At 37.0% G+C, this 16728-nt stretch overlaps 1 protein-coding gene across 1 annotated transcript; it reads left to right on the forward strand.

Annotated features, from left to right (window-relative positions):
• Window positions 1-786: 786 nt before the first annotated feature.
• LOC127875172 (uncharacterized) lies at window positions 787-14818 on the forward strand. The gene is made up of 4 exons (XM_052420030.1): window positions 787-2345; window positions 11292-11468; window positions 13484-13618; window positions 14318-14818. Exons 1-4 carry the CDS (start codon window positions 2264-2266, stop codon window positions 14479-14481), a joined length of 558 nt encoding a protein of 185 aa, XP_052275990.1. The 5' UTR covers window positions 787-2263; the 3' UTR covers window positions 14482-14818.
• The last annotated feature ends 1910 nt before the right edge of the window (window positions 14819-16728 follow it).

A 16728-nucleotide genomic window follows, 5' to 3' on the forward strand; every position in this document is an offset into this window, starting at 1 on the left:
GTGAATACATAAAACAAGTTTACAAAATAAATCACAATTTTGAAATTTTTAAACGGTTCATATAATAATTACGATAAAAGAAATATTCACGCCAAGTTGGAACAATAGTGTGGAATCATTGCTGATGTCAAGCTATTTTTCCTTCTTTACATACTGACAAATTGTTTTAGGATTGATCTTCCCTTTTATGTTATTTTTTATTTTAGCTTTTCATGACAGCACAGGCTATTCTGGGACGACACTTTATGTACATGAAACAGGCTTACTTTTCCCTGATTATACATTCACTAGTGGGAATGTCAGACCGATATTCGAAACTTTTGAGTGACAGAACCGATATTTATTGAAACAATGGTAAGAAACTTAATCATACATGCAACAAAAGACTAAACGTGCTATGAATAGGTATACTTATAGAAGGTTATCTTGTCCGAGCGGGTCAAGTTGTTCGAATATTGTGATTTGCGTACGATATCTGATTTTAATGTTCATGTCCACGAACCAAATCGGATACAAAGTATTTTCTTCACAATATCAGCGAGGCGTCTATAAACCAATCAATATCATGACTATTAAATAACTTTTTTTAATGGATTTGGCTATTCATAAATAATGGTTCCTGTTAAAATGATATTTTGCACAAAAATTGTTAATCCCGATGGAATGCATTTTATAAACCATCAACTTTAATCCACATGGTGCGAAAAACTTTAAAAGAATTTTAACATAGGTGATAAAACATACTTACGCACGGTATGTTGCTTAACGAGGCCGGTTTAATCTTGCAAATACATTCGTGCGTGTTCAAACATTTACGGAACCAATTTGAGCGAGGCTTTATTTTAATATTCAACTAAACTTGAACTCGCCACCATTGTGTTTGCGGATTTAAACATTTCACGCGGTCACAGATAGATGTGCTTACGACATACAGAGGTCGATCCTCCCAGTTGTAAACCCAAATAGGAGTGGAGAGTTGAATGAAAACTTAGTATTTGATCAGACGTATAACCGAAGTAATCATTTAAGTTATTAACACTGTGGTTCGAAATCAAATAAAACTGATACAGAAAAGTTTCGGCGATAAGGTTGAAATGTGATGGTACAAATCGCGAGGAGCTATCGAATATCGTCGTGGAAGTAACTTCTTTATTTGACATCTACGCGTTAAATGCAGATCGGCGATAGTTGAGAATAATAGAGTCCGTGTATTAGAAGTCAGCACAGCGGGAAGAAGATAAATTCGGGAAATACAACACTCATTGTTTATTTAAGGATTTGCGCATTTGATAACCAGGGTGTACAAAATATTTAACAAACCGTATCTAGGTTGTCGTGTAGATAATAGAAATAACTCGGAGTTTTCAGTGTAAAAGGCGTTTTAAGCGTTGCAAAGGGAAAGAAAAACCAGTGACGTACCTAACGTACCTACGCGGATAAGATTATATTAATATTAGAGACAATCTACAAGTGCACACGAGTGTCGTTTGAAGCAATATACGTGCTCTGTATCAGGAATACGTGTTAAAAAAATAGGCGGACATTGACATGTACACTCAGAAAAAGTAAAATGTGTGTCTTATAGTTGGCAATTATTTATGAATGAACATATTTGAAGTGCCCAAGTCCTCCGAACGGAAATCATGGATTACTACGTGACTAATATTTGAGGATTTAAAGCATTCTCAACGTAGGCATACACACGCGTTGATTAACACTGAGAGAGTATTTATAGGTTGTGATTGTGCTATTCTTCACTACGGCTCAAGAGAGAAATACGTTTAGTTTAAATAGCAGAGCAGGAACAGAATTACTCAGTTAGGTATAGTGTTGAGTCTAAATAGCGACGTTGTAGCTATTCGCCGTGGTCGTGGTAGAGAAACCGGCTCGCCAGTTTCGGTAGCGAAATATAATAATATAGAGCAAAAAAGATAATACACGGAAGTAACTTTTAACAAAGTCGTGGGAATTATCTGTGAACATCCAGTTGTTGGATTTAAGTAAGATTTGTTGTTTGTCAGTGCTCTGTTGATTGCCGTAAGCAGGTGTTTATACCCGTTAAATCGTCATTTTTGTTCATATCGCACAATTGTTGCACGACAATTGTATATACATTGTATATAGGAAAGCTCTGCCGACGTAAACTGTAAGCGAACAAAAATTTGTGCGAGGATTACGTAAATATTTATATGTACATTTTCACGCCTTGCGGTGTAGGTTTCACAGTGAAAGAGTAACCGCAGTTCTTAACAAAGGTTTGAGTATGGGCGGAATAGCATCGAAACTCAGCAAACTATTCAAGAACTGTCCGGCCCGGATCGCCATGATTGGACTGGACTCAGCAGGTAAGAAAACTTCCGGTTCGAGTCTTCCGGTATTTGATGTTATGTTGTTGTTGTTGTTAATGTTGTGTTTCGTTTATAAAACGGGTGCATGTAACTAGTGTGCCATTGTAGTATGTAAGAAGTGATTGATACTTGCCTTTGGTACTTTAGAAGTTACGAAACAAGTATTTGTGTAGAGATTTTTTATTAGAAAATAACGGTCTTATTTTTTAATCTAGATTGATAACTGATATTCTCGATTTTACTCCATTTAGTTTTCTAGTACGTGTATTTTGAGCACGTAAATCCTCATGAACACGTGAATGGCCTTTTTCAAAATAATTATTATAGATCTTTTACGTGCTTTAAAGGGGCCTTTTCACAGATTTTGGCATGTTCTGAAGTTATTCATTAAATGCTTTCTATTGATAAATGTAAACATTTGGTCGTAAAAGCTGCAGTAAAAAATAAAGAATAAAATTAAAAAAAGGAAAAAAAAATTGCCAGAGCAGGTTTCGAACCAGTGACCCCTGGAGTCCTGCCGAGGTCCTGAAGTAAAAACGCTTTAATCCTCTCGGCTATTCTGCATTTATACATTATAAAAGCAATCTTCGTAGTGTCACAAAATTTAACGACAACAACAGAACTCTCCAAATTATTCAATCGTTTCGCGTTGCAACGCTTTATAATTTTTAGGTTTTAAAATCGTCAAAAGATGCATATAATGGCTTTATTAGACCATGGTAAATGTTCAGTAATACTGTTTCCTCACAAATATCATAACTAAAACGAAAATTTGCGAATCTGAAACAACTTTTTTCAATTTTGTCAATTTACCAAAACGTGAAAAGATCCCTTTAAACAGCCGATGATTAACGTTTTGTAGGAGTTAATGGTTTTTACATTTCTAATTGAAAGATTGCAAGCAAATAAAATAAGAAAAATATCGTAGTTGGGACATTATTTTGTGATTTGAAAAGTGCACCTTGCAATCGAGTTATTTCATATCCTTTATGGAAACTTGAAACTAAATAATTTATTGACATATAAGCATAAGTTTTAGTGGAGTTTTTAAGACATGTACATTCTAACTGTGACGAATACATTGACATTACAATTAAAATTGTGACACATTTGCTGAAAGTTTATCAATATTAAAAGCTTTATCAAAATTCTTCAATGCATTAAATTCATAAAATCGGTGTCAGGTCCATTTATTGTATTGTCAGGTCCATTTATAGTATATCAGTTTTAAACTGGAAAAAAAATGATTTTGATCCCTAAATATAAACATAAATTCATACAAGAAAAACTGTAGTAAGGAGGTTTCACTTGAGTGTGAAACAGGTTTACATGTACGCGCTTTGCAGATATGAATATGATGTAAGCGATCCAGTTGGCCACGCTTACAATATCAGTCTTTCACTGAACACTTGACAATGTATAGATTAACAGTCATCAAACCAGATTCCTTTTCTTTCTTATGAATGAATCATAGCCAGGTGAGTGAGCAAGAAGAAAACAAAACATAACATACGAATGTGTTTGACAGAAAACTAAACAAAACGAAATTACCAGACCCGATATTTCGGAGGTAAAACATAACGCTTTACCTGTATTGCTAAATTCTTCTGTGGAGCAGAACTAATTTCATCATAAAACGATGTGCAAATTTCTGGTAGACACACAGGCTTACTAGATCAATACCTATGCCGGTATTTACATATCGTATGTAATTTCGTAATCACATTTATTAAAGGGGAGTGACGATCCACTTGTTAGCGGATTTTTTTTTCAGTTTTACTGCCTCATGACAACTTTAGATTTGAAATAAATAATACTATAAAATACACTAATATTTAATAATGTTTCGTCTTAAATTATATTAATGATATTGTAAAATAATGGAAATGAATGGTCCATATTGTTGCACAGATAAAATGGAGTGTAATAACATGTATAACCATGTGCAAGACTGCCCAACAAATAGTGTGGCCCTTTCAATATTTGAGATAATTTCTACCATTCAATAGTACAGGTATTCGATTTTGGATGCCCCCTTAAAAGATAAAGTAACAGGTAAATAATGTTGGTAGATGAGTGAGTAATCAAGTTGCAAAAATCAAGTAACCGGCGGCAGAAGTATATGTGAAAACACTTGTTTAGATAAGTCGGGATATTTTATTATTGACACAACTATCGGTATTACATTTGCTATCTTAAAGGGGCCTTTTCACAGATTTTGGCATTTTTTAACTTATTCATTAAATGCTTTATATCGATAAATGTAAACATTGGATCGTAAAAGCTCCAGTAAAAAATCAAGAATAAAATTAAAAAAAGGAAAAGAATATTGCCCGGGCCAGGTTTCGAACCAGTGACCCCTGGAGTCCTGCCAGAGTCCTAAAGTAAAAACGCTTTAGCCTACTGAGCTATTCCGCCGAGTACATATACGTCAAGTATTTTATACCTTATATAAGCAATCTTCGTAGCTTCACAAAATTTAACGACAAAAACAGAACTCTCCTAATTATTCAATCGTTTCGCGTTGCAACGCTTTATAATTTTTGTCATAAAGCTTCGGGAATCGTGAAAACATGAGATTACAAATTAGCAAACGTTTCATGTCAAGAATACTGCCAAATCTTGTCCCACATTTTGTGAATCAATCTGGCGAGGTTCACTCAGCGAAAACGGGACTTAATGCATGTGCAGTTCGCACTAGCTAATAAGGGACGATGCAGAGCGCGTTTATGGTAGTTTTCGTTTTGAGGAAGTCTCTTCTTAGCGAAAGTCCAATTACGGCTGAAAGTGTCGTCCCTGGTTAGCCTGTGCTGACTGCATAAGGTGATCTGGGACGACAATTTACGCACATGCATTTAATCCTGTTTCACTGCTCGAGGCTTATAAGGAGAGATGAATCTTTCGTCGTCGTCGCCGTCGTAGAAGTAGTAGTAGTGGTAGTAATAGAAGAGTAGTAGAAGAAGTAGTAGAAGAAGAAATAGTAGAAGTAGTAGTAGTAGTAGAAGAAGTAGTAGAAGAAGAAATAGTAGAAGTAGTAGTAGTAGTAGTAGTAGTAGTGGTAGTAGTAGTAGTAGTAGTAGTAGTAGTAGTAGTAGTAGTAGTAGTAGTAGTAGTAGTAGTAGTAGTAGCAGTAGCAGAAACAGTAGCAGTAGCAGCAGCAGAGTAGAAGCAGCAGCAGCAGAAGTAGGAGCAGCAGCAGGAGCAGCAGCAGCAGCAGCAGTAGTAGTAGTCGTTGTTGTAGTAGTAGAAGTAGTAATACACGTTTGGTAGTGGTGGTAGTGGTAGTTGTAGTAGTAGTAATAGTAGTCGTTTTTTTTAAAGACACCATCATCACCTGATTTGCCTAATAAATATAAACAAGGTCGGTTTGGTTACCAAAATCTGGGAACATTTGTTTTCGATTTTATAACGAATCTTCATAGATCCGCAAACGCTCGTCTTTAACGGTTGAATATTGCTCTTCCTGCATGGGCAAGAAACAAACCATGTAATCATCGAAGTCCGGTTTCCTCAGAAGTCATCTTTGACAAACTTCCCTCTGTTCCTCTTTAACGTGATGATGAAGATTGCACGTGTGATAGGGACTTTATCGAGGGTTTTTCTGTTACAAGGCCCCGCTCATCCAAGATGATGGCGGCGATAGCAGTATAATGAGCACCAGATTTCAGACTCGGCAACTCCCAGAGAAAATACTCGCACTAATCAACGATTTATCTAATGTTATGTTGTTGTTTTTTAAATTAAGATTAGTATTCAAATCTTACGTGATTAACGTTCCGGTATACACTGTAAGCGACAATCGGGAGCAAGGGGTGTACACGACGAAGTTAATGGACTTCTCTCAAAGAGAATATGTATGTTTTCCCCGTGAACAATAAACGCCTTTATCGTTCTGTACTCTAGAGATTTCTCTGTGTGGGACGCGCGTGGAAACTTCATTTGCAACTTATACTTGCGCAATAGAAATGTCTGATATCAAGATACGATTTTTTAACTCTTGATAGAATTTACGATAAACATTCGTATGAGAAGTTTTATTGCTTTAGTCGAAGAGAGAGATTCTTTCAAAAACTGAACTATTTTCGTATAACTGTTGTTCAGAAAAAAACATAAGATATCAACATATATGTTAAGAACATATCCTTGTTCTTGGATTTTCAAATATAACTAATACCGCATTTTGTCATCATCGTCATCGTGCATTACGCGTTCTGCAGCTTTAATTGTTTCCAAGTGAGTATTACACGTGCGTTTAACTTTTTAATGACGAATATTATCTACTGTTATCGTGCTGCTTGCTTTTCGGCTGTCAAGATTTTTGTAAAGATGTCGACGCCGATAACATTTATACAACTGAAATACCAGTAATAATGTTGCTATTGGTGCTGTTGCTGCTGTTGTTGCTGTAGATGAATTTGATGATGATGAATTTGTTGTTGATGATGATGATGATGATGATGATGATGATGATGATGATGATGATGATGATGATGATGACGATGATGATTATGATGATTATTATGATGATGATTATGATGCTGATGCTGCTGCTGCTGATGATGATGATGATGATGACGATGATGATGATGATGATGATGATGATGATGATGATGATGATGATGATGATGATGATGATGATGATGATGACATTTGCTGTGTATATAAGCGGAATATGATGAAACACAGCCACAATAATTAATGCAAAGTATAATGAGGTTTTGAGATACGATAACATTTTGATCGTGACTACGAATACGGACTGGTTGAATACAGGAGCGCGATATCGATACATTTCTCTCCGTGTTATGAATAACTGGGTTCGAACGTTAACGTACCTTTTGACGTCGGTGGCTTAATTCATGAATTCTGGATGATTTCCCTGAAGTACGTCTTGTATCCGTGTTGGTGACCACCTTTTTGTCATATACATATAGTAAGAAATAACAAAATTAAAGTACAGTTGTATTAATATATGTACATCTGAAATATCTACGCAATATCCTCATAAAATTAAATGTATGAGACCGAGGCTCACGGTTTGACAGACCGATAAACCGATACTCACGGAATATGGAACATGGTCATGTGAGCACGAATACACTTCATACAAAGAGCCTCGTTCTGAGAAAGCGGTGTTTAAAACCGTTAAATGCATGTGCGTAAATGTGTCGTCCCAGCTTAGATTATCGTCCGCAATGCTTATCATGGACGACACTTTCTGCGAGGTTACCAACAGAAATAACGTGACATTACACGTTACATATAATAAAACATCGTAGTAAACGTTTAATCGTAATAATAATAATTAAAAAGAAGAAAAAAATACTAGTTCATCGCTTTTGTCCCTTGTTACGTTGTATGATCCAGTTTCAAAAACAAACCTAAAAATAAGGCGCATGTATAATTGTACAAAGTACAATCGAATGATATGAAGGAAAATAATGTTATATTACATTAACAACATTTTGTAATATGATGTGTGTATGTACACGCTAAATCTCCAAGTATTGACGTTATTTTCAAGTTGATCTATTGTTTGTTTCTACCTCTATTATGACTGTGACTTTCAAGCTAAGTATGTGACAATACTCTGCATTTTCGCAATTAGCCACAGGCCGACTTATCAACGAGTGTAGAAACAACTGCTCTTGTCAAGTAAAGAAATTATTCGTTGCCTAAAAATTGACACAATAACCAACTGTTCGTCTGTAAACTTCACGAGAAAAGATAAAAACGAATTGTTTCATGACAAATTTCATAAATTACACACGCTGACAGCATTACAAAAATGATGTATGCATCCAATGTATTCATCAACCATTTAACTAGATGTTATAATAAATACATCTGTAAATTAGGCGTGACCTTTATCATCTAGAAGGAATTGTGTCTCCATCAATTAAATGCGATGGTGTGAACATCGAGACCCACGGAATACTTTCAAGATCTCATCCGTAAATGATATATTATTACTTTTAGAGATTTTTACCTACTCACAACATAATCAGCAGCAGCAGCAACATTAACATCATCTGCAATAGCAGCAGCATCATTATTATCATCATCATTACCACCACTACCAAAATCAGCATCAGTAACATTACCAACACAGTATTCATCGTCATGGTCATCGACACCATCATCACCATCATCGTCATCATCAATATCATCATCATATTATCATAATATACAACATCAACAACATCATAAGCAACAACAAATACACATCGCAATCATCATTATCGTAAACATGTATTCATAGTCGTATTAGCTTGTTAAGTTTCATTCAAACATTGATAAGGCGAGACGTGACTCATTATTACATATGGTATCTTACTATACAAGGACTTGACCAACGGTTTGAATAGAAGAAGAATTAATCTTCTTTCGCTGATATTTTATTGCATGGGGTTAAACCTTGAGTGTGAATGAAAATTGGGGATCGATATTTGTCATCGGAAATCAAAATGCGTCAATGGCCTGTAATCGATATTGCTGATAGATTGGACAGATCTGTATGTGGTCAATTATCGTGTAAACGTTGGACGATTATCAAAGAAATAAATTCTATTGTGCTTACTAATACAACTTAAGTGCTCTGTGTGGGATGTTATTACTGCATAATGTTGTTTAACTGATTTGACCGATCTTTCAAACAAATGAACAATCTATATTTTAAGTAAAATATGGGCGAATTAAATTCAAATTTGCGTAAATTTAATCGCAAAAATTCTGACCTAGTTAAATAAATCTCTGCCAATCTAACTCTGAACTTACAATTCTTAAAAGCGGAATTTCGTTTTTCGCGAACACGTTATTCTACGCTATGCATACATGATATATACTGCGGTATTTATAAACAATATGCACAATGGATCGCCCATGATACATTTCCTGTAATGAATAATGCTATTATGAAGATATAGGTATTTATCATATTCACGCAACAGAAACTGCTTTAATAACTGTTTGTAAATTCATTCAACCTCACGTATTGTTCTTGCATGAACTTTTTTGTCGGTGAAACGATAGCTTTATCATAATATTGCCATCGATAATATTGTATAAACACCTGAAAGTGTTTCTTGAATATGGATATCAAAAATTTAAGGGGAATTATATCCACCATTTTGAAAAATAATTCCTTAAAGTTATGAAGAGTAAAGTTAAAGCACCAATGCAAAAAATGCCATCCCATATTAGCCTGTGCAGTCTATACAAGCCAATCTAGGGCGACCATTGTCCTACTAAACTGCCTTTTGGCTAAAAAGATACGTCCTTCAAACGAAAAGTACCAAATAAGCGGAAAGTGTAGTCCCGGAAAGTGTAGTCCCGGAAAGTGTAGTCCCGGAAAGTGTAGCCCCGGAAAGTGTAGTCCCGTTGTAGCCTGTGTGGACTGCACATGCTGATCTGGGAGATTTTAACGCACATGCATTAAGACCATTTTTCCTATTACAAAGCTCAAATGCATTTCGCACGGAAAAGTGTTAAGTAAAATAAAAGGTTTGTAAATTCAATAAAACTGGTGCCCTTTTAAATGCACTTTTCCGGTAGACTTGATGTTGAACGGGCTAACTTGATAACGGTAGTACTTGCCAACAAGGGGAATTTCTCCAAAAAAACACGACGAAATACTTGTCTAATAATACAAGAGCAGAAGTACATCTTGTAAGATGTAATTTTCTATAAATATAGGGTGTGTTAGAACGGGAAGAAAAAACGATATAAAAACAAGCAATCTTGTTTTGCAATCTAACAGGGTTTATCCGTGATGACCTATATAGACACGTATGGACCCTTTTTAACAACAACTTTGATTTAAATATAGAACTTGCTCACTGAAACAGCTAAATCCAGTTAAAGTACTTCCCGTTCCAACTCAAGGAGAAGAATAAAATAAAAGCAAACTTCAAAACCACTTGCTATAAAGTTCTTCAGTAGATATTAGCAGCACTCTGTGAAATGGGGTTTAATTCATATGCGTACACTTTCTGCCTATACTTGATTTTTGCTAAAAAAATACTTTCTTGGAACATAAAATATCATAAAAGCGAAAATAGCGTACCTGATTAGCTTGTGCGGACTGCACAGGCTAAACTTATACGACACTTTGCGCACATTCTTTAAACCCGTTTTTTTTCACCGAGCACGGCCCATATCGATTCGTTTTAATCCTCATGACTCGAAAGTGAAACAATTCACATTCTGAATCAACGGACGAACAATAATCAGATTACAAAATCATGCGGAACTTTACATTTTAATTAAATGTGAAAATGAGATTACTCGAGATAATTAAGGAAGCTTGAAAGTCCTGTTTCGCCTTTTTTAAGTAGCCAGATACAGCGGACATAAAATCTTTAAAAACATTATTTAAAGAAATTAGCTAAAATTTATGTTTTCGTTGGAATAAAATACAAAAAGCAAACAACATCGGGAATAAAAATACATTTAACTTTTTGTTAACGATCGATGGTTTAAAACTCTGATGCGTACGAATAAAACAACATGCACGAGCGTTCATTACACCACAACCACACCTTGAACGGAGCAAACGTGCGTTGTTAAAAATGGCAAACGGGCATGTTATACATGTATTTATCTCCAACAGCGAAATAGATACACGTGGTAGATTTGTTGGGTTATTAAGACTCGCTCTGGGAAAACTGGACTTAATACATGCGCGTAAAGTGGCATCCAGGATCAGCCAATGAAGTCTGCACAGGCTAATCGTGGACGACACTTTCCGCCTAAACTGGATTTTTCGTTTATAAGAGACTTCTTTCAAACGAAAAATTCTACACAATCAGAAAATGTCGTCACTGATCAGCCTGTGCGGATTGCACAGCATAATCTGGGGTGAAACTTAACGCACATTCTTTAAGCCCAGTTGTTTTTTCCAGAACGCGGTTCTATTTAAGATCTATTTCATTGTCTTATCAGGCAAGACAACGATCCTGTATCGATTCAAGCTCAACGAGACGATCAGTACGATCCCCACCATCGGCTTTAACGTAGAGACGCTGACACCCACGAAGGGCCTCACCCTCACAGTGTGGGATATGGGAGGTCAGGAGAGAATGAGGCCGCTATGGAGGATGTACCTCCGGGGAACTGATGGTGAGTGTGAATAGTAAACCTCAGCCTTACAGGGTGGGATATGGGCGGTCAGGAGAGAATGAGGCCGCTATGGAGGATGTACCTCCGGGGAACTGATGGTGAGTGTGAATAGTAAACCTCACCCTCACATCGTGGGATATGGGCGGTCAGGAAAGAATGAGGCCGCTATGGAGTATGGCGCACCAAAGGGGTCGAAACTTTAACTTCTGCTGCAGCAGAAACATTAAAACAAATGCTGCTCGGGCAGGAATTTTTCTGGTCGAGCAGCATCTTGATACTGCTCGAGCAGCAAATATGCGAGTCGAGCAGTAATTTGCTGCTCGAGCAGCATTCAAATGCTGGTCAAGCAGCATTTTTTTCTGCTGCAGAAGAAGTTAAAGTTTCGACCCCTTTGGTGCGCCATAATGGAGGATGTACCTCAGGGGAACTGATGGTGAGTGTGAAAACTAAACCTCAGCCTTACAGGGTGGGATATGGGCGGTCAGGAGAGAATGAGGCCGCTATGGAGGATGTATCTCCGGGGAATGATGGTAAGTGTGAATAGTAAACCTCATCCTTACAGTGTGGGATATGGTGGTCAGGAGAGAATGAGACCTTTCAGGGGAACTGCTGGTAAGTAAGGATAGTCAATTCATCCTCACTGCGTGGGATATTTTTTGGTGGCTGTTCTTTAGAGGACAGAGAAGCCAGAGGCACAATTCTTTAAATTTCCCTCGTTAGCATTGAAATAGTAACATAAGTAAGGAAATAAAAAAACAGAGAACCTCTTACATAAGGTCAATGTGAATGCATGGATTGACAACAAGAGGTCTTTAACAATACATTTTCCCAAACACTACGTGAACACGTTTCTTAATTGAAAGTATTACGGCATCTTTCCAGTACTTTTTTGTGGTTAGTATATTAGTCTCAATCTTAAATAGTTCCTTAATTTAGCCATTTAATTAGAACATTTATGTTTCGAAAATAAGCTTCAAACAACACTTGACTCAATAGGCAGTTTCACAATGTGCAAAAAATATATATTAAGTTTTCTGATGGGAGAAAAGTATTTAAGTATCATTTAAAACTGTTCTTAAGAAGACATATACGCCACACGGAAGAAAATATCATCCTTTTTAAACGCGGAACATCCCTTCGACACGTTTCGAGTGTTTTTATGTGCATGTTATTTTGGATGCGTTCACAAATAACTTTGTTGCGCAACAGATGGCCTAAATAGTTTCGGACCTGAGGAACTTATATTTTCTTTTAAACACTACTCATGTCTTAAATATTTCCTTTTGTTCAATGCTTAAAGTGTATGTATTCAAATGTCCATGTTTTGTGATTAATTCTGGACCAAAGCACATATTTAAGTCGGGTTAAAGCCACTCAGTCTTGAGATAAGGCATGAGCACCGAGTAAAAATTAATAACTCAAAGTCATGTGTTTATAACATAGTAACAACTTGTTGATGTTTTTTAGTGTAGTATAGCCATAAGGACATTGGCCAGAAATGTAACATTTATAATGGTACCAAATAATGACTTTAAACATAAATGGATGTAATCTGCATTTCAACCTATCTACGCCGTAAACAAAACTGATCTATTTTATGAATTATTGTTAGTTTCATACACATTTTTAAAGTCGAACGAGATTCCGAAAATAATTCAAATGGGTCAAATAAGTTTATACTCCCAGATGAGCGTTTTTCATTTTAATTTTTTCAATTTTCATTATTTTTTGCAAATTCCGAATGTCGTTTTTATTCTATATGGGCAGCGCTCTGTGAAAAATTGGTTAAATGCATGTGCGTAAAGTGCCGTCCTACAAGCTAATCAGGGACGACACTTTCCGCTTAAACTGGATTTCCGCTTAGAAGATGTTCTCTTTTAAACGAAAAAAAGGAAAGTGAAGTCCCATATTAGCCTGTGTGGACGGCACAAGCTAATCTGGGACGACACTTAACGCACACGCTTTTAACTCAGTTTTCCCAGAACGAGGTTCATATTCGTTTTTTTTTTGTTCAGGCGTGCTGTTCGTCGTGGACTCTGCAGACAGGGACCGCATCCCGGAAGCCCGCGAGGAGCTACTTCGGATTTTGGACACGCCGGAAATGAAGAACGTGCCGCTGGTGGTCATAGCCAACAAACAGGACTTGCCCGGTAAGGCTCTCCGAGCTTCTCTTCTTATCTTCACGGAAATCTCAGTCGTTCCGAACATCTTCATGCTGTTACTGATGTGAAGGATACTATATTTGCATATTATTTATTCAGAAGTTATTTTTCACGCACCTTAACGAGTCGAAAAGGAACTCATTTCGTCACAGTTTCGGTAGAATAATGCGAATAGGTAAAATTTTACTAAAACGCAAGGTAAATGCAAGGAAAGGTAATGCATTCAGTTCATACATGATACCGGATACGGTGACAGATTTAACAGAAAAATGCACAAGTGTAAAAATATAATTGTGCAAATATGGTAAAACACGGGTGGATGTTCAACAGGTAATACAGATTGTTACCGCAAACAAAGATTCAAATACTAAAACCTTTAAAAAATCTATTTAACTGAGTGCTTCCGAGAAACATGTAATCGCATGCGAATTGCAGACAATAACCATCAGTATAAGCATGAAAAGGGGGCACTTAAAACATAAAGGTAGATTCTATTACATGCTGGGTCTACTTAAGTGTTTGAAGTTGTCATCAGGCTTTATGTTTTTCACATGATTATGCTCTTCTTATTTTTTATTACTTTTATTTCAACATTTAGCTAGTTTGTTCAAGTGATCGTTGTTCTTGTACCACAATCCTATGCGGAACAATTATATGTAGTTTGATTACAATAGCTTGATGTTTTAGGGTCTATCGATTGCAAAGAGCTCGGTAAGCGCCTGCAGTTGCCACAGATGTCAACGCGACCATGGGTTCTCCACGGCGCATGCGCGACAACAGGGGAAGGCATCTGCGAATCCATGGAGTCACTAGCGAAAATGGTGAAAGAGTACAAGTCGAAGAACAAATGAGCGTGAAATGTTTAATATCCCCGCGATATCCACTAGGCGCGTGCCCAGTGAGCTTCATCTTCTATGCGCATGTTCACAAAGTGCGCGCGCATTGCCATTCATAATGCCAAGATGGCTGCCGGTCCTCTCCCGCACCTCACGAGAACGCTGCAAAAGTCAGGTGACGTGGTTTGACGTTGCTTATTGCAAAAGAAAAACGTTCACGTTGGCGTTCGATCTACGGAACGGCGGACGCTTTTACTCTAGTCACATGAAGCGGCAACAAATGCTGTGTTCACTGATTCCCATGACTTTATTCTGTGATTCAACTAATGAACTAATAAAGATGTGAATTGAACGCATGTATTGTTTGAGTTTTTAAGTAAAGCACGGTAAATGCGCACTTTATTTAGTTAAGTTGCTTACAAATTAGTTTCTTTTAACAGCCACGAAAGTTATGTACATATTGTGCGCAATTATTTTTAGAAGGATTATGGTTGTGATGTCTAATTATCCAAATCATGCTTCTAGAGTGCTCATATAAATTCGCCGGTGCAACAGAATCTCGGACAAGTAAGCTTTGGTCATTATATAAACATAATTGCTGACAAGGGCTTACAGATTTATGAATAATTTCCCTTCTCGTCGGAACCCACTCATATACTCGATGCTTGACCGACCGTGGGAGGAGGCATCGTTACCAAAATTTTGTTCTTATAAATGGATAATTGACGAGATATTTTATTTGTTCAGTGTGGCATTATGCACTGGTATTCATTGATCGTTCTATTTCTCTGATTTTTTTTCATCGCTTTAGATCGCCTGAGATCACTTCGATGTGGAAAGACTAATATATACGAATTATAGCCCTTGTGGTCCTATAATATGACCCCGATATAGAAGTAATCGCAGTTGTTAATCGCATATGTGTTTGAATCGCTCTGAAAACTCCACGATAAACATGACTGACAAGTTTGACTTCAAGATCTAATAATATCCGATACGATCTGGAATGATCGCCACGATAGGTGCACGATTAATACCAAGATTTTAAATGTATCGCCAATCGTGATAGTGAGAGCGCAGCATACAACTCAATAATTTGTTGCGGCTGAAATATGATACAAACAAAGTTCAAATAGAATGCATTCTCACGTCTTTGAAAGCACTACCAATTATCCAACTTGCATATCGACTCATAGACTTGTTGCCGAAAACAGGCGGATAATGCCACTTAAGTATTCATTCTTGGAACGGTCTATACATTTTGAGGTCAAGTAATTTGGAGCAATGCGGTCAATTGCAGCGCCTGGGAATTTTTAAGTATTTGAATGAATGAATAATACGAGACGTAAACGTTAAATATGATGTCGGTTTGTTGGGTTAGAAGTAGTAGCCCAATATGATGTCGCCCTATCAGTGCAGCACATTTGAATGGGCCATAAATATCATTCTGGAATAAGTAATAGTATTAGTTAATAGTTGAGGTAGGATTACCGAGTAATATAACTTGTTTTAAAAAAATGTCCTAAACTACCATACGAATGAATCGTTCACGTTGTGATGTGGTTCGAGTGTCTTCATGCCAGCAAGAGGGTAAACTTCTGGCAGGGCTCCCCAAGCTGAACAGGTTGAAGGGTAGAGGACAACGAATACCAGCCAACTCTCCTCGATGCTAACAGATATGAGAATGATCACTGAGAGAGAAAACTTATAAGTGAGACCAACTCTTCAGCCTCGGACTGCAAGTCTCTTACGAAGAGGATATGGCAAAAATAAAACACTCCAGTAGGTGGATACGATTGGCCAAAGAGCGCATAATGACTTCGCAATGCTTTTACTCCAATAATGGAAAACAATCGATCTTTGCGTGATGGTGCTCTGCCTGTGGATTCCCCTGAGTTGGTAGAGTACATGACCCTATACATCGGAGGGGTCCAACACAAGCTACCGTAGGTCGCCCCGTCCCGCTGGCAGCCGGTCTGGACGGAGGAGACCACGATGCAATGAAAGCTCTATGGCTGCATTTGCCCAGAGAACCGGCGTGTCCATCTGAGTGATATGTTTTGAAGAAAAAGATTTAATATCCTAAATATATATTATTGCACATACTTCTTAAAGCTCGAGATGATACTTGCCATTCTCATGTGAATATTTATCTGTATTGCAGTTAAAATCATAATCTATAATCCATTACACTGCACACACATAGGATACGATGCATAACTATTCAGTATTGTTTTGTAGAATCTCATATTGATGAACGCA

The sequence above is a fragment of the Dreissena polymorpha genome, chromosome 3 (assembly GCF_020536995.1).
Source record: "Dreissena polymorpha isolate Duluth1 chromosome 3, UMN_Dpol_1.0, whole genome shotgun sequence".
NCBI lineage: Eukaryota > Metazoa > Mollusca > Bivalvia > Myida > Dreissenidae > Dreissena > Dreissena polymorpha.

Excerpts from the sequence above, each read along its gene's own strand:
- LOC127875172 (XM_052420030.1), top strand. The coding sequence starts at position 2,264 with ATGGGCGGAATAGCATCGAAACTCAGCAAACTATTCAAGAACTGTCCG. Across the intron at positions 2,346-11,291 it reads GATTGGACTGGACTCAGCAG|GCAAGACAACGATCCTGTAT; the intron begins GTAAGAAAACTT and ends TTGTCTTATCAG. Across the intron at positions 11,469-13,483 it reads GTACCTCCGGGGAACTGATG|GCGTGCTGTTCGTCGTGGAC; the intron begins GTGAGTGTGAAT and ends TTTTTTGTTCAG.